Source organism: Halichoerus grypus, chromosome 4 (assembly GCF_964656455.1).
Source record: "Halichoerus grypus chromosome 4, mHalGry1.hap1.1, whole genome shotgun sequence".
Taxonomy (NCBI): Eukaryota; Metazoa; Chordata; class Mammalia; order Carnivora; family Phocidae; genus Halichoerus; species Halichoerus grypus.
In genome coordinates, this window is record NC_135715.1 from 76,238,196 (window position 1) to 76,261,160 (window position 22,965).

The 22,965-nt window shown below is 40.5% G+C and overlaps 1 protein-coding gene across 5 annotated transcripts in view; it reads left to right on the top strand.

Annotated features, from left to right (window-relative positions):
• The window catches only part of SACS (sacsin molecular chaperone), a 96,490-nt gene that overhangs the window by 59,918 nt on the left and 13,607 nt on the right, over positions 1-22,965 (top strand). For 4 of the 5 annotated variants that reach the window (XM_078070566.1, XM_078070569.1, XM_078070567.1 and 1 more), the window contains 5 exons: positions 1,917-2,028; positions 7,392-7,538; positions 9,846-11,328; positions 11,961-12,052; positions 19,667-19,693. In XM_078070566.1, the coding sequence (XP_077926692.1) occupies positions 1,917-2,028; positions 7,392-7,538; positions 9,846-11,328; positions 11,961-12,052; positions 19,667-19,693 (1,861 nt within the window). The remainder of the gene's footprint in view (positions 1-1,916; positions 2,029-7,391; positions 7,539-9,845; positions 11,329-11,960; positions 12,053-19,666; positions 19,694-22,965) is intronic. The other variant, XM_078070568.1, reaches the window with a different exon arrangement.

Below are 22,965 nucleotides of genomic sequence, written 5' to 3' on the forward strand. Positions count from 1 at the left end.
GGCTTTCTTTGCTGTTCTTTTCTACCTCCTTAAGGTGTAAGGTTAGTTTTTGTGAGACTTTTCTTGCTTCTTGAGGTAGTCCTATATTGCAATTTACTTCCCTTTTAGGATTGCCTTTGCTGTATCCCAAAGGTTCTGGACTGTCGTGTTTTCATTTTCATTTGCTTTTGTGTATTTTTTAATTTCTTTTTTAATATCCTGGGTAACCCATTCATTCTTTAGCGGGATATTCTTTAATCTCCATTTTTTGTGGTCTTTCCAAATTTTTTCTTGTTGACTTCAAGTTTCATAGCATTGTGGTCTGAAAATATGCATGGTATCATCTCAGTCTTTCTCTACTGGTTGCGGCCTGATTTGTGACCCAGTATGTGATCTATTCTCGAGAAAGTTCTATGTGCACTCGAAGAGAATGTTGTTCTGCTGCTGGATGAAATGTTCTGAATATATCTGTTAAGTTCATTTGGTCCAGTGTGTCATTCAAAGCCATTGTTTCCTTGTTGATTTTCTGCTTATATGATCTGTCCATTAATGTAAGTGGGGTGTTAAAGTCCCCTTACGTTATTGTATTATTATCAATGATTTCCTTTATGTTTGTTAGTAATTGATTTATATGTTTGGGTGCTCCCAAGTTGAGGGCATAAATATTTACAGTTGTTAGATCTTCTTGATGCATAGACCCCTTATTATGATATAATGCCCTTCTTCATCTCTTGTTACAGTCTTTGGTTTAAAATCTCTTTTGTCTGATATAAATATGTCTACTCTGGCTTTCTTTGGTGGCCATTAGCATGACAGATGCTTCTCCACACCCTCACTTTCAGTCTGTAGGTGTCTTTAGGTCTAAAAGGAGTCTCTTGTAGGGTTTGCTGTTGGCATTGTCAGAGGATCAGTATAAGCTCTCCTTACTTCTTGTCTGTCCTCACCACTCCCTCCCCTCATTTAGGGTGAATAATACAGGGTAAATTATTGTGTTTTAAAGATCCATCCATTTAAAATATAACCACTTGATTTGGTTTGGTCTAAGCCAGAGCTTCTCCAGGCAGTTGTCATCTGTTGACTTTGCTTTAGACAAGGTCCACAATAAACAAGAGATAATATCTTGAGTTCAGGTTTGATGGTTATGGTGTTGGCTTTAAGAGTTGGACTCTGAAATTATTTCAGAGCCTGGTGCTCCCTTCAAATGGACCAGAGCCCAGCCTGTTTTTGGTAGGCATGCCAAAGTGATTGGGGTTGTTGAGACTGAGGATTTTTTTGTGGCTACCTATGGGTATAAATCTTGTAGTTTGCTCTTTGCTTTCTACGTTGCAGAGGTATGACCACCCATCCACCAAACAAGTAACACTACTACCTTCTTTGTGAGAAAGGAATGAGTCAGTCCTGACTGTGAAGAAGCTTTCAGCTTTAGTGCAGGGGAAAGACAGGTTCATAACCCAACTTCTCAAGAATGCAGAATAATAATCAGTACATACATACATGTCTCCAAAGAGAAAGTAAGTTTGATAAGGAAGTGATAAAGAAAGGTCTGTATTTGGTAACTACTTTGAGAAGAAGGTATCTGTCCCAGAAACAGAACAATCCATGCTGCTTTCAGAAACGGAGTACTTTCTTTTGAATGAAGGCTTTGGGTAGATTGTGAATAAGAGAGTTATAGTCTCAGGATTTGTACTGGGGGCGAGGAGATAGCAAGTTAAAAATCGCATTTTAGGTGTATAATTGGAGAAGGACTCATAAGCTCTCAACCATCCTCTCAATGCTTGTGGCAATTACTTGCAGTCATAGCCCCACCAGATTTAAAGGTAAAGATGCCAGTTGTGGGTTTCTGTTACTTAAATGTAATTCTTTTTAAATGTTATAGGTAAATGGGCAGATGAGCAGATTAGTATTAAATATTATTTTTTGGTGTATTTCTTGATTAGGAATTAATTCAGAATGCAGAAGATGCGGGGGCCACAGAAGTTAAATTTTTATATGATGAAACTCAGTATGGAACGGAGACTCTTTGGTCAAAAGATATGGCACAATATCAGGGTAAGAATCAAGAATTAGGAACAAGGTTCGTTTAATGTGTTAACAGGTAATTTTTAGTGTTTTACAATACTCTGATGAATGGTCTAATTACCATGCCTACTGCATTTCTTTGCATACTTAATTCTACTTTTTCAGATGTTTTTCTCTGCTTTTGATGGACGGGAGTCTGTAAGTCAGTATTTTTAGAGAATAAAGAGTAAAAATGTTGAAACTCAAAGTAACAACGTAAACACATAAGCCTCTTATTCTATTCAGTGAACGTGAGTTATATTATTAGCAAGACAGAAGGACACCCTTTCCACATATGTAACACTTCTCTGCATTTTAGAAAGAAGTATTGTTTTCTACGTTTAGGGTACCCTTGACGTGTTTTAATGTGGGTTGGGAAGAAGGATTAAAGGAGACAAGGAAATAGGGACGATGAATGGAAAGGCAGTAAGAGAACTATAACCAATCAACTCCTGATACCTCTGCCCTACTCTTTGACGTGCTGTGTTCAAAAGAATGTTCATAACTTTTAGTGCAACTTAAAAGTCAGTAGGATAATATATATGATACAGATGACTACATATGATTATATGTAATAGAATGACTATATATGATGGAAGGTTATTGAAAATAAGAATGATTGATTCAGACTTCCCTGGACAGACTTTTAAAAAGGTGCATGTCCTATATTTTTGAAAAGATGTTTTATGATTTAGGAGAGTAATCAACATTAATTGTTAAATACCTGAACATTGTATATTTAATATTTATTAGAGCTGATATATTCATTCTTTGGTCAGATTGTGATAGGCAAGTTGTACTTGTTTGTTGTGTGAAGACAGTGAGACCTAACACACCAGGAGGCTGCCATTCTAGCCCTGACCCCTCCTGCCTTGGTGATGGGGGCAGGCCGTCTCTCTACCGTTGTCCAGTTTTATAAAGAAAGGAGTATCAAGTCGGGTGTCCTGGTTTTAGGATTCCCTGATTTATTATAACTACTGTTGAAAGATACCAGGTGTGGAGAGGAGGCTCTTGTTTAGGTCCTGATCCTGCACGGGCCCACCACAAGGCATGTCTCCACTGGGCACCGGTTTGCCCAGCGACCACTCCAATCCCCATATTTATGCACCATGATTAAGCAGATGGCTCGGCCCTGCTTAATTTCAGTCTGCTCACCTATAAATGGTAATAAGAACAAAATCTGCCTCCAAGTTACTATTTTTTAAAGATTTTATTTGAGAGCGAGCGAGTGAGAGAGCGCGTGAGCGAGCACAGAGGGAGTGGGAGAAGCAGATTGCTGAGCAGGGAGCCCGACGCGAGGCTCTATCCCAGGACCCCAAGATCATGACCTGAGCAGAAGACAGATGCTTAACTGACTGAGCCACTCAGGTGCCCCTGCCTCCAAGTTATTTTGTGGATTAAATGGGCTCATCTGTGAAAATTTTATGTCCGGTGTCACACTGATATTAATATGTGTGTACTGTAGAGCCATAAAGGTGTGAGGAGATCCTAGAAGTGTTTTGCTTCAAACTCCTACCTAAAGTCTAGGATTTTTTGCTTCCAGCCTTGACTTCACCTTGTTTAAAAAAAAAATACTTGAAACAAGATTATTTAACTGAATTTGGGCGTAAGTACAGTTGACTCTGGAAGAATGTGGGCGTTAGGGGCGCTGACCCCTGTGCAGTCAAAAATCTGTGTATAACTTCTGACTTCCCCACAACTTAACTACTAACAACCTACTATTGACCAGAAGCATCTTATCCATAACATAGTCAATTAACACATATTTTGTATGCTATATGTATTATGTACTGTATTCTTCCAGTATGGTAAACTAGAGGAAAGAAAATGTTAAAATCATAAGAAAAAGAAAATACATTTACTGAAAAAAATCCGCGTATAATCTGTGCAGTTCAAACCTTATGTTGTTCAAGGGTCAGCTGTATACTTAGAGGTAAGCTCTTTAAATTATTATCAGATAAGCTGATTTAAAATAAACTTGGACACATAAAAGTAGGGAGAAATGATCTTTGATACCTTTATTTAACAATATTTGTTGAGGACCCTCCATGCTCTTGCATATTTGAGAATATCTTTCTCTTATGTTCGGATGTGAATGTTGTCTTAACTGGTATTATCTTCTTGGATCTTAGTTTTGTTTCCCTTTATTGATACTTAAATTTGCAAAAGAGAACTTTTCAGTCCACCTTGTTTTTGTTCTTTTTTATGTAATCAGATGACAAAAGACTCAATCTGTCAAATCAGGTGCATAGAAATGAGGAGATCTCACCCATTTTCACACCAGTAAGGATTTCAAGGATGTGATTAATTAAGAGACACAGTGAAGGAAGTGTGGAGAAGTCTTGGACTCCCAGCACCTCCCGCTAGGTCCATTCATGTGTTGGATACACGTGGGCCTAAGGTTAGCAGAGGTGGCCTCTGAGTGATGGACGCAGGTCATCACCTACACAAAAGGAGCTATTTCATACATCATAAAACATGTGCACGGTTTTCTCTGATAATTAAATAGCTTGTGACTTTTTCAGGGAGTTCTGTCTCATAAATCTGTAAATTCCAGGTTTACTTATAATAAGGAAGTTCTAAAAGCATCCACTAGACTCCTCTGCTAGCAGGTAGTGTTAGTGTGTTTGCCAGAGATCTGTCATCAGCATGTTTACAAGGAGATTTGGCTGGCTTCTCTCCCTCTCTCTCTCTCTCTCTCTCTCCCTCCCTCTCCCCCTATTCCTTTTCAAAAGGAGAAAGTAGATTGTAGGCCTGCTGCTCACCTTTCCTTCCCAGATAAATAACTTCTGTTCGAGAAAATTCTCTCAAGAGGTTTATTCTTTTGTTATTTCACTCTCAGAACCAAGAGGCACCTTTTCAATCAGGGTGGATTGGGGTATTTTAAAATTGACCTGCAAGATGGAGGTGGAGATTCAGTGAGATTCAAGATTAAATCACCAGGATGAGTATGATTCCAGAATGAGGATAATCAGATAATACCGTGATTAAAATCTGAAATAAGAACTGGATTATGCCTGCTAGATAAAGAAGCCAGTGAAGAGCGATGCATCGAGCTGCCTCATCCATTTGTCTGCTGGCTGAGGTGGGCTCATCTGAGTGCCACCTGGTTCAGTCACTGACTAGCCGTGTGTCACGCGTGCTCCGGAAGCCGGTGTACATGTGTGTCCGGCAGGTGCGCTCCAGAAGCCTGCATGCACGTGTGTCAGGTGTGCTCTGGAAGCCAATGTACAGAGCAGTTCCACAAACAGGGGTGTTTGCTGCCTGTGTCCTTCTTTCTAGGAGCTCACTGATGGGGTCTGATGGGAGACAGGTAACCTTGGAGAGTGAGGTTGTGAGGAGGAAATTCTTCTTCATTAGAAGCACTACTTTGTTTGAATTTGTAAGAACATGCATCTGTTTTGTAACTTGACAGATGTTTTCTAAAAGCAGCTGGGCCACAGAGGGTTTTTGGGTTGACAGTGGGAAGGAAGGGAGGTCTTCCTCCAGGCTGGCAGCTCTGCTTTGCTCCTGGCATGCCGGGTTACGTGGTGTGTTCCCTGCTGGATTTTTAATTCCCTTCCATAGACCTTCTAGTTATACAAGTTCTTTCTGGATTCTGGCAGAGGTTCACTCTCAGTCCCGGTGTTCAGTGTTGTATGGTTTTGTGGTCCCTGTTTCTGTGTCTTCATAGGTATTTTTAATGGACGTTTGGAGTAGGCAGAACCAGACACTGTTCACCAGATGCCGTTTCAGACCAGCTACAGTTAGCTGTTGGCAATTAGGATACTTATTTTATTAGGAGAACTATAACAATATTTTGCTAATCATAAATACTTAACATGTCATATACCATAGTCACGGTATGATTACAACAGTCACAGTATCTGACTGTTTCAGGGTTTACTCTGGTGGCATTGTGCTGGGCCCTCATTTGCATTGTGTCATTTGAGCCTCCACACTTCCTTGTGAGGCGATACTATTCTCGTCCTTATTTTACAGACGAGCAGATGGGGACACTGAGCCTTACAGACTTTTGTTTGCTGGAAGTGATGAGCTGATAATGGTAGAGCTGGGTCTGAAATCCGGAGTCCGCTTCAGCCACTGCGTGCTCCTCCTCAGCCCTCGGCAGTCTTGGCTACTTTCCTATCCATTCTTAGTCTGTTACATACAGCACCAGGCCATTTTTGTAAAACAAGCGATAGCCAACATCCCCATATCTGAGCTTGAATTTATAGGCGTGTGAAGAGAGGCTTCTGGGGGGTGCTGGAAGGTTCTCTGTGTTCATTTGGATGAAGGTTCCACAGGTTTATTCGCTTTGTAAGAATTCATCAAGCTGTGCACTTAAGATCTTTGCACTTCATTGTGTGTGTGTTATACTTCAGTAACTTTTTAAAAGAACAATGTTTTTTTTTTAAAGATTTTATTTATTTACTTGAGAGAGAGAAAGAGTGTGCACATGTCTGCACGCGTGCATGAGTGGGGGGAGGGGCAGAGGGAGAAGCAGACTCCCCGCTGAGCAGGGAGCCCCACAAGGGACTCGATCCCAGAATCTGAGATCATGACCTGAGCTGAAGGCAGATGCTTAACCAACTGAGCCACACAGGTGCCCCGAAAGAACAATGTTAATTATTTTTAAATATGTTGAATTACTATAGTTGAACATATTCAAAGAATGTTAAGATGAAGTTTCAAAAAGTGGTGTTCCAAAAACATTTTGAATTATAAATTCACATTATAAATTCAAATATTTTGAATTACAGAGATAACCTTTTAAAAGAGCTACTTTGAAGACAGGATAGTATTATTCTGAAGTGCTGATTTTAAAATTTGTCACATTAATGATTGTTTTAGTTATACAGGTAATGCCTTGTATAGAAAAATCCAGAGGCTGACAAAAACAAACAGGGTGATTATTAACATGACTAAAGGATTATTTTTCTCTTTATGAAATAATATATTAACAAGGTTTTTTTTAGATAGCAAGTCTCCTTAGTACATTTATAGGTTATCCTGTTTACAAAATGATTTAAATATGCCATTTAGGAAAAAATTTTATAAAGTAATAACTATACTCTTACTTCCTCATTTGCTCTGTGGTTTGGATGTCGAAGTATCATAACATCCTTAATTTTCCCTTTTTGGAGTTTTGGCCAGCAATAATTTTGTTTTTCCTGCTAGTTATTTTTACCATTAGTTTGTGTTTTTACTCTTATTGTGAAAATCGGAATTACAATGCAGAATTCAGTCATTCTATTTACTTCTTTCCATCTTCCCATGGAATAAGCAGTTTTATGTAGAGGAAGCTCTTGACAGAGGACTGAACACCACGGCTTACTTCTTTCTGAATACTGCATGTGCGCTTTCACACGCAGGGCCGGCTTTGTATGTATACAACAATGCAGTTTTCACCCCAGAGGACTGGCATGGCATTCAGGAAATAGCCAGAAGCAGGAAAAAGGACGACCCCCTGAAGGTTGGAAGATTTGGAATTGGGTTTAATTCTGTCTATCATATAACAGGTATAGTATTTGGTTTTTGGGTCATGGTCATGAAAATTATTTTAACCTATATTTTGTAATTTATTTGGTTAACTTTGGAGATGATACTTTTAAAAGGCATCTTTTCCAAATTCTCTGATGGTGGCAAGAAGTATGCCAGTGAATTATCCATGTTTTCTAAAGTTACCATGGTCGGTACACCAAAGCTTCATCATGTGATGCTAAATATTAATGTCGTGATCTGGTGGGATCAGTGTAATATTATATGTTAAGTCATTTTACATGAAGTTTGAAATGTAACTCTTCAAATGCCTATTCAAATTAGTACTACTCTAAAAATTTTTACACTGAATATCTTTGAGTCAGACAAATGGATTTTCACAGATTTTCTTGTACATATTTTTAAATATTAGGAGATTAAAGAGGAAAGTATAATACTCAGTGGAATTGAATAACGAACAAAGTGAAGATCTTTGATTCTGGTTTCTCAGCATTTTCCTGATAAAAATTTTACTCTTCTTAAACTTTTGAGTATTTTAAAGATTACTTTGAAATCATGTTTTGAATCTAGAAAGAATATGAGGATTCCGGTTTGTGGTTACAATAGGAAGTACTTTAAACTCTTGGTGTAGACATCTCTAAGAGTAGATGGCTATTCTTCCAGAGTCAAAGCTCTCAGTATTTACTGTAGTTTGTGCTAAAAAAGTTTTTTTCATGGAATTGGCACTTGCAGTGGTTTAGTTTCCAACTCTGTTTGTATTTTGAACTTGCAGGAGGAGAGACTGAGCTGGCTGGCAGAGCTGTAGCTATAGCGAGGGTAACCCTATGACTTACTGTTCAAACCGGAGCACTCATCAGGGTGGAAGAGGGTGGTGTCATTCTCAAACCGCTGGCCTGAACTGGGACTGCCCTTGCCTAGTGGGACGTTGGGTCACCCTCACTATAGCCCAATTTTAGTAAGCCTCTATTTTGATTGCATTTATATTATTATAATCTATTGTGTAACTTAAATCATACATTAAATCATATCTCACAGTATTATGTAACAGTTATACATGAACGTTAACATTGATATGTTCAACCATTTGTGAGTTACCCCTCAGGTCTGTGGAAGTTTTAAAATTTTATGGGGGCACATACATGAATTGCCTAAGTGCGGAGACTGTCGTACAGGAATGAACTGTTCAGTCAGAGGGTCAAGCTGACTGCCAACATCTGCGCATCACTGTGGGTTTGTTTGTTCCCCGTTGGTAAAGGAGCATGTTTATGTGGGACAGTATTAACTGGAGTGCTGTGCTCTAATCTGAGGCTTTGCAGAGGTCATGCATCATGCTTTACAACTGTCAGGAATCTTTCTGACATAATTTCAGTAACGGGAGTGCAGACGTGATGTAAAGGGAGCGCAGATGAGAGTGCCATCCCACCATGTTGTTGATGGATTTAGTGGCTGGGTTGGTGGACATCACATTTCCTACTTAAAATACCTGGAAGCTTAGGAATCTGTGGTGTGACAGCTCGGCCTGGTGTTGATGACCATAAATATTAACGTGCATCTTGCATGAAGGTTAGGTGCTAAAGTTAGCATGTGAGGCAAAACACGTCACAATTACTCTCAGGAAGTCCTTAGAAAGGCACCATGGTGAAGAATTTCTCTAAGTACAGAGCATCTGACATACTTAGTTTTTCTGCCTCTGTCGAAATATTCTGTCTGTGGTTGAGAAGCAGGTGAAACAGTTGCTGTTGGTTTTAGGAGGCATGCCGTATAAAAAATACGTCTCTTGCAGCACTGCTCTTGGGTTCCACGTGGTGAGGTGTGCTCGGCGTGAGAAGTGAACCAGGGGGGCTTGTTGTAGCCTCACCCCAGGGCCTTTGCCTACCGAGTAACGTGGTGGGCAGAGTCACCTGCGCTCTGATTTCTCTCCCCCACTTTTCGGAGAATCTGTGGTTGAAGTGTTTATTTTGAGTGTAGGATGCAACTCTGTATAATTGGGTTCAGGTGGCTGTGGGGGCTGAGTATAAATATCCAGATACCCTTTACATGTGGTAAGTGTTTCGTAGGTGTTTGAAGATTTATCTTATGTTTTCACAGTAATCCTTAAAGTTTCTCTGCCTGGTACTTACTGAATCAAAAGAGAAATCATTAGATTTCATGTTCAGAGAATTAAATTTCTGAGCTAAATTTAGTTTGTTTTTAGATAAATCTGTGTTAGAGTCACTTTATGGTTTATGCTTTTCCACATACACTGTTTTGATAGTAATTGTACATTGTAATTATAATTGTCCATTAAATTTCAGAGTTGATCATGACTGTTGAATTTTTCTTTGCAGATGTTCCTTGTATATTTAGTGGTGACCAGATTGGGATGCTAGATCCTCATCAAACCCTTTTTGGTCCACATGAATCAGGCCAATGTTGGAATCTCAAAGATGACAGCAAAGAAATTAGTGAACTTTCAGACCAGTTTGCACCGTTTATTGGCATTTTTGGAAGCACCAAGGAAACGTTTGTAAATGCCAATTTTCCAGGAACGTTTTTCCGTTTCCCTCTCCGCCTACAACCTTCCCAGCTGAGTAGTAACCTCTACAACAAGCAGAAGGTTCTTGAGTTGTTTGAATCTTTCAGGGCAGATGCAGACACAGTGCTGCTCTTCCTGAAAAGTGTGCAGGATGTCTCCTTACACATCCGAGAGGCCGATGGAACCGACAGACTGGTGTTTAGGGTAACTGCTAATGAGAACAAGGCCCTGAAACATGAGCGGCCCAATTCTGTAAAGATCCTGGAAACTGCTATAAGTAACTATTGTAAAAAGATTCCAAGCAATAGCATAACCTGTGTAACATATCACTTAAATATAGTTTTAGAAGATGAGAGTACTAAGGACGCACAAAAAACATCTTGGCTGGTGTGTAACAGTGTGGGTGGGCGAGGGATTAGTGGTAAACTTGATTCTTTAGCTGATGAACTGAAATTTGTCCCAATCATTGGAATAGCCATGTCTTTATTGAGAGATGATGAAGAAAAAGGAGCAACAGCTGATTTCCCAGGAAAAGCCTTCTGCTTTCTTCCTTTGCCGCCGGGTGAGGAGAGCAAAACAGGCCTCCCGGTTCACATCAGCGGGTTCTTTGGCCTGACTGACAATCGCAGAAGCATAAAGTGGCGAGAGCTGGACCAGTGGAGAGACCCGGCAGCCTTGTGGAATGAATTTCTTGTTGTGAACGTCGTCCCTAAAGCCTACGCGACTCTGATCTTAGATTCCATAAAACGTCTCGAGACAGAAAGGAGCTCCGATTTTCCCTTGTCAGTTGACATCATCTATAAGCTTTGGCCCGACACAAGCAAAGTCAAGGTGCACTGGCGGCCCGTGTTGGAGCCTCTGTTCAACGAGCTGTTCCAGAACGCGGTCCTGTATTCCATTAGCAACGACTGGGTCAAGTTGGAGCAGGCCTACTTCTCAGAACTGGACGAAAGTTTGGAATACACAAAAACCGTGCTCGACTACCTCCAGAGCTCAGGGAAGCAGATTGTCAAGGTGCCGGCCAATCTCGCTGCTGCCGTTCAGCTCGCTGCCTCCAGCGCCAAGCCTGTGAGGAAGGTGACGCCCGCGTGGGTGCGGCAGGTGCTGAGGAAGTCCCCACACCCGGGCGATGCCCAAGGCAAGCTTCACCTTCTGGAATTCGTGCTTTCTGACCAAGCCTACAGTGAACTGCTGGGGTTGGAGCTGCTACCTTTACAAAATGGAAATTTTGTGCCCTTCTCCTCATCTGTATCAGATCAAGATGTTATTTATATTACCTCAGAAGACTATCCAAGGTAGAACTCACGCTTCTGCCATGCTTGTTTCCTCCCCCCTCCCCCACGCACATCCGGAATCCTTTATTGTGAGATCCGTCAGTCACCATCAGGGTAGACTTTATAGTCAGGAAGACTTCTGCAGAAATACTTCGTTAAGATACGAAAGGGTATATTTTTACATTCTAAAGTGAAAGTGCATTCAGATGTCGATCAGCCAAAAAGTTATCAAACAGTTGTTTCTCTTGGAAATCCCAATAACAGGACACTGAAAACAATGGTTCTAAGCGCTAATAATGAAGTAAGATGGAGTCGATAATGAATTATGTTGATGAAATTGAATTTAATGAGAGAGAATAGTACATTAAGGAACTCTTTATAACTGAGGATGTGTATGACATCTCAGAAAATAAAGTTAATTTCATTCTAAGATGTTTAGACTATTGTGAACTTGGATATGGTGCATGATGCCACCATGTTTTAAAGTGAAGTCTAGATAATATTCGGATCAAAAAGTATTGCAGTGTGATTTGGTACGTGCGTTATAATTTATGGAAAATAGTACATTTAACTGATTTGAAATTACGTAATTGAATTTCTTTATCTTAGAATTGTTAGAAGGTTGTAATTGCTGTGTTTCTTTCACTTTTTAGGTCCCTTTTCCCAGGTCTTGAAGGAAGGTTCATTTTGGATAGCTTGAAGCCTCACCTTATAGCTGCTTTAAAGGAAGCTGCCCAAACCCGAGGTATTATAGTTGCTTAGTTTTTTTTTCTTTTTTTAAATAAACCTATTGATAAAAATATAAATAGTTTTTATAAGTTTTCTGTGAAGTTGAACCAATAGGAAATTGCCAAGAGTTACCCATTCTAGACCTATAAGTCAACAATTTCAGATGGTTCAACCTAATGTAATTATTTTATTTTAAGGCATTTCAGTGCTAGATTCGGACATCTAAAAGAATCCAAAGGTGATACTTTATTTCAAAACCTCGCCTGTCACAGTAGGGTGGTGTACATTTAGGGTAATTTCTTACACAGCTTTTTTTTTTTTTTTTTTTTTAAAGATTTTATTTATTTGTCAGAGAGAGCGAGAGAGCGCAAGCAGGGGGAATGGCAGGCAGAGGGAAAAGCAGGCTCTCCGCTGAGCAAGGAGTCCGATGTGGGACTCGATCCCAGGACCCTGGGATCATGACCTGACCGAAAGCAGAGGCTTAACCGACTGAGCCACCCAAGTGTCCCTTGCACAGCTTTTTAATGCTTTCCCATTTCCTTTCTCACGTGAACCCCAGTCTCATATCTTGTACCCCTTTTAGTAGTGAGCACAGCTGTTGTTGGTTGGATCGCACAGAGGAAGGACAAGGTCAGAAGCTCCTGTGTGCCTGGAGCTCAGGGCTTGCACCTGCCAGCCTTGTTGTGTCACCCACACCACCCAGTCCTCCAGAGGTTCTTGTGGCTGTGCTGGTTCGGCTCCAAGGATTGTAGACTGAGGGCAGTGTCAGGAAAGGGGACTCTTGAGGTCTTGGCAAAAGATGGGTGTCCTTTATTGAGAATTCTTTTTAGGAAAAGACAGAGTGGTCTGGGGGGAAAAAACAGCATGGGTCTTAATAGTATCTTTCAGCTTTTGCGAGCATCCTTTCCCTTATAAAACCATTGTCTGAACTCTAAGTTAGGTACCGGCCTGAAAAATTCTGGATTTTTCCCATCGGTTAAGGTTATAAGGTATATTTTTTATGCTGTGTCTTTTATAGCATATGCTGTTTTCTTTTGAAGGATAATGACTAAAGGAAAAGTTGCTATTCATTATACATCTTTATTCATTTAAATAAAAGTGAAAAGAGTTGGAATGGGGGAGGCGAACTAAGGATGAGCCCAGGTGGGACAAAAGGAAGAAGAGTCTGCAGTGCTGTTACCATACGGATCTGTAACTGTGAGCCAGAAAGTGGACATTGATCTTTCCACTATCTAGATGATTCACCTAGTTGGGAATGGTCTTCAAAGTAGCCTTTTTGGGAGTCTAAACTCGGATTCCTATAACTGCTGTTCTGTGCTCCAAAATTTTAGAAATCCTTATTTTTTGAAATCTGTATCATAGTCTTGTATAAAAACTTTACATTGTAATATAATGCACATACAGAAAAGTACACATATCATAAATGTAGGCTCAATGAAATTTTACAAACAGAACACACCTAGGTCAAAACCCAGAAGATTTCCCACACCCAGACACCATCTCAGGCCTTCTCTGGTCCTATCCACTCACACCGTGATCCTGGCATTTAGTAGCACAGATGAGCTCAGCTAGTTATTGTGCTTTCTGGAAGGGGAATCATGCAGTGTGTGCTGTGTGTTTCTTTGACTTACTCTTATCCATCCAGGTTGTCTGATTGTAGATCCTTCTTTCTCATTGTGTGATGTATTACTTTCTTTTGAAGAGAATGTTTTTGTTAATGGCCAGTAGTTTCTCAGGTGGATATGGATTTGGAAATCAGCCCAGTTATTCAAGTTATTCAGAACCAAATCAGGTGCAGGGGGTACACGTCCAACAGAATAATACTGCTTTTACTCAGAACTTTTCAGATACCTTCTTCTCAGGGTATGACCACAACTTGTTTGTCTAGCCTCAGGTGGATGGGGGTACCTTTTGTTATATTTTTAGAATGAGTTAAACTTATACATTTACTTAGGTGATTTGACATTTTTATAAAGTTGAGTCTTCCCACTTTGTGTGTCTTTTCATTTTCTCATCTGTGGTTTCTGATTTGTTATTTTGGGATTATACCATAAGCACTGTTTTGTCTCTGGTTCTTGGTTAATTTTCTCTGGACTAACGAGATGGATCGAGTTGACTGTTTTTGTTTGTCACCCATAATGTGTAGCTCGGTTCTCCCAGAAATTGTCTTCAGGGTCACTTTTCTTTATATCAGTTTAAGTTTAGGCTACCATTCTCATGATTATTTAGTAATCCTGACCTCTGGCCTTTTCAGTATTTTATTTGGCCATATGGTGATGGGTAACTGCCTCCGGGGCATCTTAGTTCCAGGCAAAAATTACTTTTTGATATTTGTTTGTTGCCTTGAACAGTTTTAATGTTTTGGGAGCATTATGATGTGGAGGCTGATGAGGATGCAGTAAGTGATGCCCTTGCTTTGCTTTTCTGAGAGCTGAGTCGGAGAAGAGATGCCCAGAGAGGAGTTCAGCAGATAAACGTCACAGATCACTCCCTGACGTCCTGATAATTCTGGTGTTGGAGATCATGGCTGATGGCAGGCGGCTTGCTTCTGCTGTTGCCTAGCACAGTGTGGAGGAGCCACCCCTGACGGCTTCTTGGCATCATGCAGGTTCTTTTCTGAAGTGACCGATCAGATATGCTATTCCACGTTCTGGTGGTGTGGGGCAGACGGAGGGCATTAGTGAGTGTGGGAGAACAGAGGCCATGTGCTATTTATGGAGCTCCCTTCATGTGGTAGGGAACATCACACATAAACAACATTTGATTTTTTATTTATTATTTTATCTTTTTTTGCTCTAAATAATGATTATGTGGCTGTTTTGCTGACATAGAGCGCTGTGGACTTCTGTTTACTGATTATCGGTAACAACCGATTGCCCAGTTTTGAAAGTACTGCTGCCTAGAATTGAAACATGAGGTTTTTTTCTCTACAGTGGGTAATTCTCTAATTTCATTGCTCGGGTAAAATCTGTCTTATTATTTGATAGTTTTACTTGTATCCCATTTAGAATCCTGAGCTAAATATTAAGTAACTGCTTGTATTTTCACTGTTTGCCTCCACTGCCCCTTCACTGTTAGCTTTAAACATTGTTTCAAACTTTCCCTTTTTTGGGGAAAACAGAACAAACTTGACTTCGATTCCCTTTCTTGCATTCTGTCCTGGTCCAGCTTCTAGAAAGAGTAGGATATGCTTATGGTCTGTACCTCCTCCTCCTCATCTATTATCACTGCAAATGAACCTTTGCTTCTGCTAGATTTCCAATAAAATTGCCTGGCTGAGGTCATCAATTAATGACTTAAGTCCAGTGGACTTTTGTTGTTGCCTTTATCTGATCTCTCTGAAGTTTAGATTCTGTTGCTCATGCCCTTTCTGAATGCCTTGGCTTTTATGGCACCATTCTTTTTTGGTGTCCTTATGCTTCTTTGCCTGCTTCCCAGAATTATTTGTGAATTCCTATTCCTGAGTTTATCCCCGAATGTGGGCTAGTGTAGGAGCTCTCACTCACCTCTTCCATTTCACTTTCACTTTCTTTGACTATCCCCACCCAGCCCAGGCACCCACCGCCATGCCTGTGGAAGGACCGCCCCATCTTCCGTTGCCACCCCAGTGTTAAGAGGGGCAGTGTGGTGTAGTGGTTGCGTGCCTGGGACTTTGTAGTCATGCAGATCTGGGCTCACGCCCGACTCCTCCATTGTGTGACTCTGGACAAATTAGCCAGCCTCTCTGAGCCTGTGTTTCCCAATCAGTAACAAGGTAATACAGTAACATCCTTCTGTGAGAGTCTGTTTGAGGCCCTCAAGATTCAATGATATCCAGTGCAAGATTGCTTTATTACAAGGTTAAAGAAATGAGAGTAAGGGTTGAGTCAAGGATGGCAGGCAGTCACAACTTTCTAATTGAGTTTTATCCAGTTTTGCAGTATTGCAGCAGGGCAGGTTATCGAAAAGCGATGTTGTGGTGTTACTCACAGTGGTCGTTACTTTGTTGATCCCATGATGCATATGTAATATGTACGGTTCAACACGGTACAGGGTGCATAAGGACACTGACGAAATGGCCGCTAATACCATTTTGCACTTGGAGTACTGTAAGTGTCTCGAAATCAACATTCTTGTGACTTGAGTCCTCGTCCTCTCCTTAAATCTGTTTCTCCTGCTTCCTGCTCTCTGGGTTAGGCTCTCTCTTCCCGTGCTGCCTCCGTCGTAGCGTGGGTCCCTCCTCACAGATTCGCTCGCTCCAGTGCTCGCTCTTCACCCTGCTCGGCATTCTCAGCGGACACTGATTCTTTCAGGTTGGCCCTGGTGTTGTTCCTGTGGGCGACAGGGCTTTCTGTGATTGTGAACTCACCATGTCTTTGGCTTTGGTTCATTCAGTGTCCCCCTCCTGTTCTCGCCATCCCAAGCACTTGTAGATTGATAAACGTACCACTCCATCCACCTCATGAGAGCAGAGACACTTGTCACCACCAAGTAGCACGGGAACTGCTTCAAGGTGGGTGCGTGGTAATTGTTTTTACCTGAATGAAAGTTTTCTCATATCTGTATTTTTATACGTGGTGTTCCTTTTGCTTAGAACACTCTCTCCATCCTCCACTTTGCCCCTCTGACTTGTAGTCATCCTTTACGCTTCAGCCCACACGTGTCCTCCCAAGAGGTTGCCTTTCACATGGGCTGCCCCATGCCCACCCCTGCCCTGCACCTCTGAGGTGGATGCCTCTGCTCTGCTCAGGGAGCTCAGTACGTAGTCCATTCAGTCCTCTCTGCCTTATCATGGTCATAATTTTACTCTGCTAGACTGTAAAATCCTTGAGAGCAGGGACCATCTCTTATTTTGTTCTTGTATTTCCATGCCTGCTTGGCAAGTCTGGTTGGACATGTTCATGCTTCCACATGCTGGGCTGGGGATGGTTTTGTGGGGGACAGGGGCACAAAGATGGAAAGGCAAATAAATCCCTGGGATTGCGCCTGTGATTTACTGTTAACTTTTCAGATGAGTATCTTCTGTCCTCTTACTTGCTGTCCATAATTGTGAGATAATCGAGTGTATATTGTCCTCTTCCTTTGAGTTATTTGACGGTTAAGTTACTTGAGTAAATGCTAAGACTATCAGAATTTGGGGAATAGTTAGAAGAGAGGGTACATGGGTTTTGGAAGAAATAATTAGAAAAAGCAGTTAAATCAGGCAACGGTAGGAGTGTCTGATAGGTTAGCACCAAGATCCTATTTATATTTGAAATATTTTTAATATTTACTTATTACATATGGCCTCACGCCTTGCTCTGTTTCATGACCAAAGACTCCCAGTAAACATTTTTCTGAATGTCCCCTATATACCAGGCATTGTGCTAGGTGGAGATAATGTGAAGGATAAAAGTGAAGGAGCTCACGGTCCAGTGGGGACAGCAATGTAAATAATACTGCCACTTAGTGGGATGCATCCTGTGTCAAATACTGAGAATAGAGTCAGTATGGGGGGGGGCAGGTTGGGGAGACCTCACAGAGGAGCTGGCGTGTTCTGTCTGCGACCTTCTGGGGAAAGACCGCAAACATCATGGCTGGAGGGACGGCGCATTCACCTGTCCACATTGACACTGCTTTGTGATGATTTACAGTATTCATTGCAGAGACAATCTCATGGGTGTATGTAGAAATCTTCAGAAGAAGTAGCAATTTCAGGTGCCAACCTCGGGTATATAGATGGGCAATATTCCAAAGATTTTGGTGCAAGATTTGTGCCATGAGGATGTTCTGGGTTACTCCTTTCACAGCCACCTGTTGGACAGAAGGGCCCTGTCTTAGGAAGTCTCCCAGCCGCACCCTCACCCTCCTTCAGGTGGCCATTATGTCTCACCTGGAATACGGGAATCATCTTGACAGTCTTCCCACATCCGTCCTTGCCTCTCTAGTTAACACAGCAACAGTACTGCTATGATTATCTTTCTAAATTTTTTCCCAATTCTTATCTGAAGATCTTTCAAAGGCTTCCCCTTTTTGCTTGGAACAAAGGCCAAAATTCTTAACATTTCTTATGAGGCTCTTCATTATGTGGCTCCATTTCTGGGTGTTAGGAAGATGCCTGGAATCCAGTACATGGAAAGGATATATCAGTATTTGCTATTATTGTGATTATTATTAATAATCTCTTTTATTGTCTCCCTTGATCCTTCTCATATTTGGGAGATGGCCTGTTCTTTTCCTCCCTTAGGTGTGGTGTACATGGTTTCCTTTGCCCCCCAACTCGCTCTCGTGCCCCTTCATGGCCCATGTGTCCTCATGGCACACGGAGCTCCCCGTAGCACTTGTGCCCCACCCGTGTACCTGTTTCATCATTTGTAATAATTTATCTAACACCCACCTTCCCCATTAGACTATAAGACATGGTCTGAGGTCATGTCTCTTGTTTATTTCTCTGTCTCTAGTCCTCAGTCGATATTGACTGACAGAATGCCTCTAAAGTAATTGGAAGGATGTTCAGATTAGAAGAGCTTAAATTCCTTTGGTAAAGGGGTGCCTGGGTGGCTCAGTCGTTAAGCATCTGCCTTAGGCTCAGGTCATGATCCCAGGGTCCTGGGATCGAGCCCCACATCGGGCTCCTTGCTCTGCGGGAAGCCTGCTTCTCCCTCTCCCACTCCCCCTTCTTGTGTTCCCTCTCTCACTGTATCCGTCTCTGTCAAATGAATAAATAAAATCTTTAAAAAAAAAAAAATTCCTTTGGTAAGAGCGTGGGCTCTGTGTTAGCTGCTAAGTGTAGCCTAAGGTACCCAAATATACAAACATCGCACAGAGCTGTGGAGGTGTACTTGAGCAAAGAAATGGCTTGCTTCAGGCAGAGGAGGGGTTAGATGGCCATGGAGGATTCTTTGATGTTTGAAATTATTGGTGGTTACCATAAGCAAGCAGTGGAAATATATGAGAAAACCTCCCTTTCTTTATCAGAGTCCGAATTATACTTACTTTATGGAGATACTCCAAAAATTGTGTACTTACTTTGTAGATATACTCCAATTTATTGAGTGATTTACTCTGTAAATTAGATGTCTTCCCTTTCTTAATTCTTTTTTTTTTTTTTTAAGAGGCAGGGGGGAAGGGTGGAAGGAGGGGAGAGAGAGAATCTCAAGCAGGCTCCACACTCAGCACGGGGCCCGACGCGGGGCTCAATCTCATGACCCCTGAAATCATGACCTGAGCTGAAATCAAGAGTCAGATGCTTAACCGACTGAGCCACCCAGGCGCCCTTCCCTTTCTTAATTCTTATCTGGAATATCTGAATATCACGTGATAATCATCTGTACAAAAAGCGCATTGGGAACTTACCAAATGACTTTATTTATGCTGTTGAAATGTAATTTATACATACAAAATTCATATTCCTTTCTTCTTTGCTTTCTTTCTGAACTAAGATTTCCCACCCAGTATGTAGTTTAGATTTAGTTTGCATTGAAATACATTTTTAAATCTTAAATGTATATTCTGCTATATTTGGAGTTTTGTTTATGGCTTTTTTTTTACATAATGATGTGTAAGATTCCATAGACAGTGCTATCTTAAGATGTAGAATAATTATTGTAGCCATCATGTGAAATTGTGACAATTCTGGCTTTTTCTAAGATCGGATTTAATTATATTCTAGCACAACAACTTCTCTGGGGATATTCAGGTATGGTAACTGACTAAATGTTGTGTTTATTTGTAGCCTGATGTTTTTGTTCATTTGATTCTTTGAATCTTGTTTTTTCATTTACTGAAGTAGCTAGAGATTAATGTTAACTTTTTTTTTTTTTTTTCTGGTGCTGATAACTATTAAAGGAGAGAGGAAACTATACCAATATAGGCATATAGGTGGTTGTCGTACATACCACAATAAAACCATATTTAAATGATTTGAAAACATTTCATAGAACATTTGGTCTCAAAGAATTCTGCTGAAATTTGTATTTTAAACTGCGGTTTTTAGTGGGAAAGTGTGAATGAATGCACCTCTCTTATATGATACACACAAATGCTGAGATTAGAAAGTGTAGAGGGGACCCTGTTCTGGGATCCGTGACCATGAAGGGAGGAGGCTTTCTGGTAGCCCCAGTGGCGTCTGGCTTACCGTGGTGCAGCTGGGAATGGCAGAGCGACCCTCTGCTTGGCACACCGAGGAAAGTAAAGTGGCTAACACAGCTTTCACTCAGAACAATCGGCTCATTGTTCTTACTGTGCCTACAGTGTCGTTTTATTGACTTCTTTTAAAAATAAAAATATTTTGACTCAGCTGGTATTATTTCCCCTAGTTCATGTTTCACTTGGAAAACAAGAGGATGCAAGATTTGCTTTACAGGAATTGTTTTTATGGTAAATATTATTTTTGGAGTTGGTCAGTTCTTTGAAGTAAGCTGTACCCATACTCAAATTAATTGAGAACCCAAGTCATTGTTATATTGATGATTCCTATTAATATTAAATTTGGTTTCTAGCTTGTAAGTGGCTTGTCATCCACAGCTATTTTTACTATATATTTTTAAACCTTAATATATCCTATATTTTTAAGGTGTATAATCAAAGAGGAAAACAAAATGGTGGTAGGAGTAGGCTGCATACTTATCATATGCCCTGGGGACACTCTGGGTAAAGGCAGTGACCTCTCCCATTGTCTCGTGGCATCTCCTTTTCTAGATGAACACTAGGGACACTAGGAAGGCAGAATGCCAATGTGGACTTCTTGAGAAGAAATTTGGCCACCAGTGGATTTTTGAACCACATTGGCAGGCTCCACGTTAGAGTGGACGTTTCCGCTGGACCCCCACAGCACTCGTGGTGCTGCCGCTAGACCTGCCCAGTGCCAGATGGAGTGCTTGGCGGGTAGACACGCACTTTCCTTTCCTTCCTTGGTTCCTTTCTCTTCCCATCTTTCTGTTTCTTGGAAGATTTGACTCATCTGTAGCTTACCACTCAATGGACTTCCACTCTGTCACATGTGTATTTACAAAGAGATTTGGCTAGCTCTACACAGTGGAGTGTAGTTAGAACTCATCATCCATCAAAGCTGCCACTGCCCCTTTCTGTACAAGAAAAGTGTAAAGAGCTGTTGCTGTGCTGATGGCCTTTGATGCCCAGGGTAGGCCGGCTGCGACTCCGAAGGAGTCTGGTCAAGTGTGGTGAGCTCCCAGTCGACAAAAGCGTTCGGGGCTGAGATTTCTTGGCTAAGTAAACCTGAAGTAGTCTATAATATCCTGTTTTCATCTGGGTCAGAAATCTCTCTCAAGGGTAGGACTGAACATAAACATGCGAATAAATATAAACAAAAAACATAGTGCAGTTTTTAAAGAGTGATTCAGTGTGTTGATGTTTTTTATTTTGAACAGATCGATAGTAAAGCAAAAACTACTCTTAGAAGAGTTATTTCTGAAATAAGCATGTCTAATCATACTTTAGATAAAACATTTCTGTCTCCAGGAACACTTTCAGTACTGTCAAGTTGACCTCTTTTGACAGTGCTGATGATTTTCGAGGCTAGGGCAACAAAAACACAGTCATTTATTAAAATGCTATAAAAATTATTTTGCCGATACTGTTGGAGGTGCTTTACCATTTCAATGGCTTTCTAACCTAAGATGTGAAGACTTTTCTGTGTTAACATTTCTACTTTAGGGTGAAAAGCTAAAGGCTTAAATACAAACTAAATAGAAATCAGGACTTCAGATTGAATCCCTCTGGGTACCTAGAATTGTGTCTTAACTTCATTTTCTCTCTCCTTTAGTTTCCCTTATGTTTTTTCAGTTAAGCATGACTGGTGTGTTAGTTGCATGTTATATGTATTGTGGGTGTTTTCTCGGTTTTTTATTTATACATTAGTATTAGATATTTTTCCTGAAGGTGGGTATAGTTTTATAAATTGCTAGTTTCACATGAGGATACTAGACAGCATTATCTACAAAATGCACGTCATGTGGCAATTATTAACGTAGAGCACAGTGTGGTGCACATTTAATGTTTTGTTTTCATAGTGTTCTGAATTTTAATTTCTAACTCTTTTTTGTATCTTTGGTATTATATCCTTGCCTTACTTACGATTTGGATATTCTACTAATTCAATTCAGTCAGCTTTTTTTTTTTAGAACATTGTTGTTAAAACTTAATTATAAAAAATTATATTTTAATGGGACTCATAGATAAAGGAGACTATAGTAGTCAGACTACTGACAAGATTTTATGATTTCTTAAATACTACTTGATTTACCCTAAATCACACATGTAGAAACTGAAGATATTCAGAATTTGGGTATTGACATCTTCCAGAAGTTGCAAAATTGTGCCCTTGCTTAAATTTCTGTGGCAGTAATTTTAAAATGTCTTATTGTAGCATGAAAGAAAATTTTCTTGGTAGAAGGTAAAGTCATCTTCCCGACGTGTAAGACTGTGAAATAAGGGTGTCCTTTCTTGGTTAAAAATTAGTTATGTACCAAAGTTTCAAAGGCTTGAGGCCCTCTTTTATAATTTTTTCAAATTAGCCTTTTAAGAGTCTAGAAATTGTATGTACATAGGAAGAAAATTGTTAGTTTTCCATAAGATCAAATTTGATATGCTTTTTATTTCTCCCCATGAGCTAACACATACCTATAGGTATATAGTGTTCTTGAAAAATCTTTCCCTATTGGTATTTTAAATACTCTGAAACACAAAATGCACTTAGAAATAATGTTATTTTCTGGACTAGTGGTTAAAAATCTTTTTCCCTAGACAAAATCTTACTAGTCTCCTCACTTATAAAACATCTAGAAGTAGAGTTGCTTGGTGGGGGACAAGCCCCACTTCCACAGCAGTGCCCACCTGCTCCCATCCCTTGTCCCTGAGGCATTTCTGCAAAATCCCAGGGCTCCGAAGAGTATAATAAGTAATAAGTAGCTAGGTAAAAGCTTCTTTGGAAAAGCTGTGAATATCGTCCCT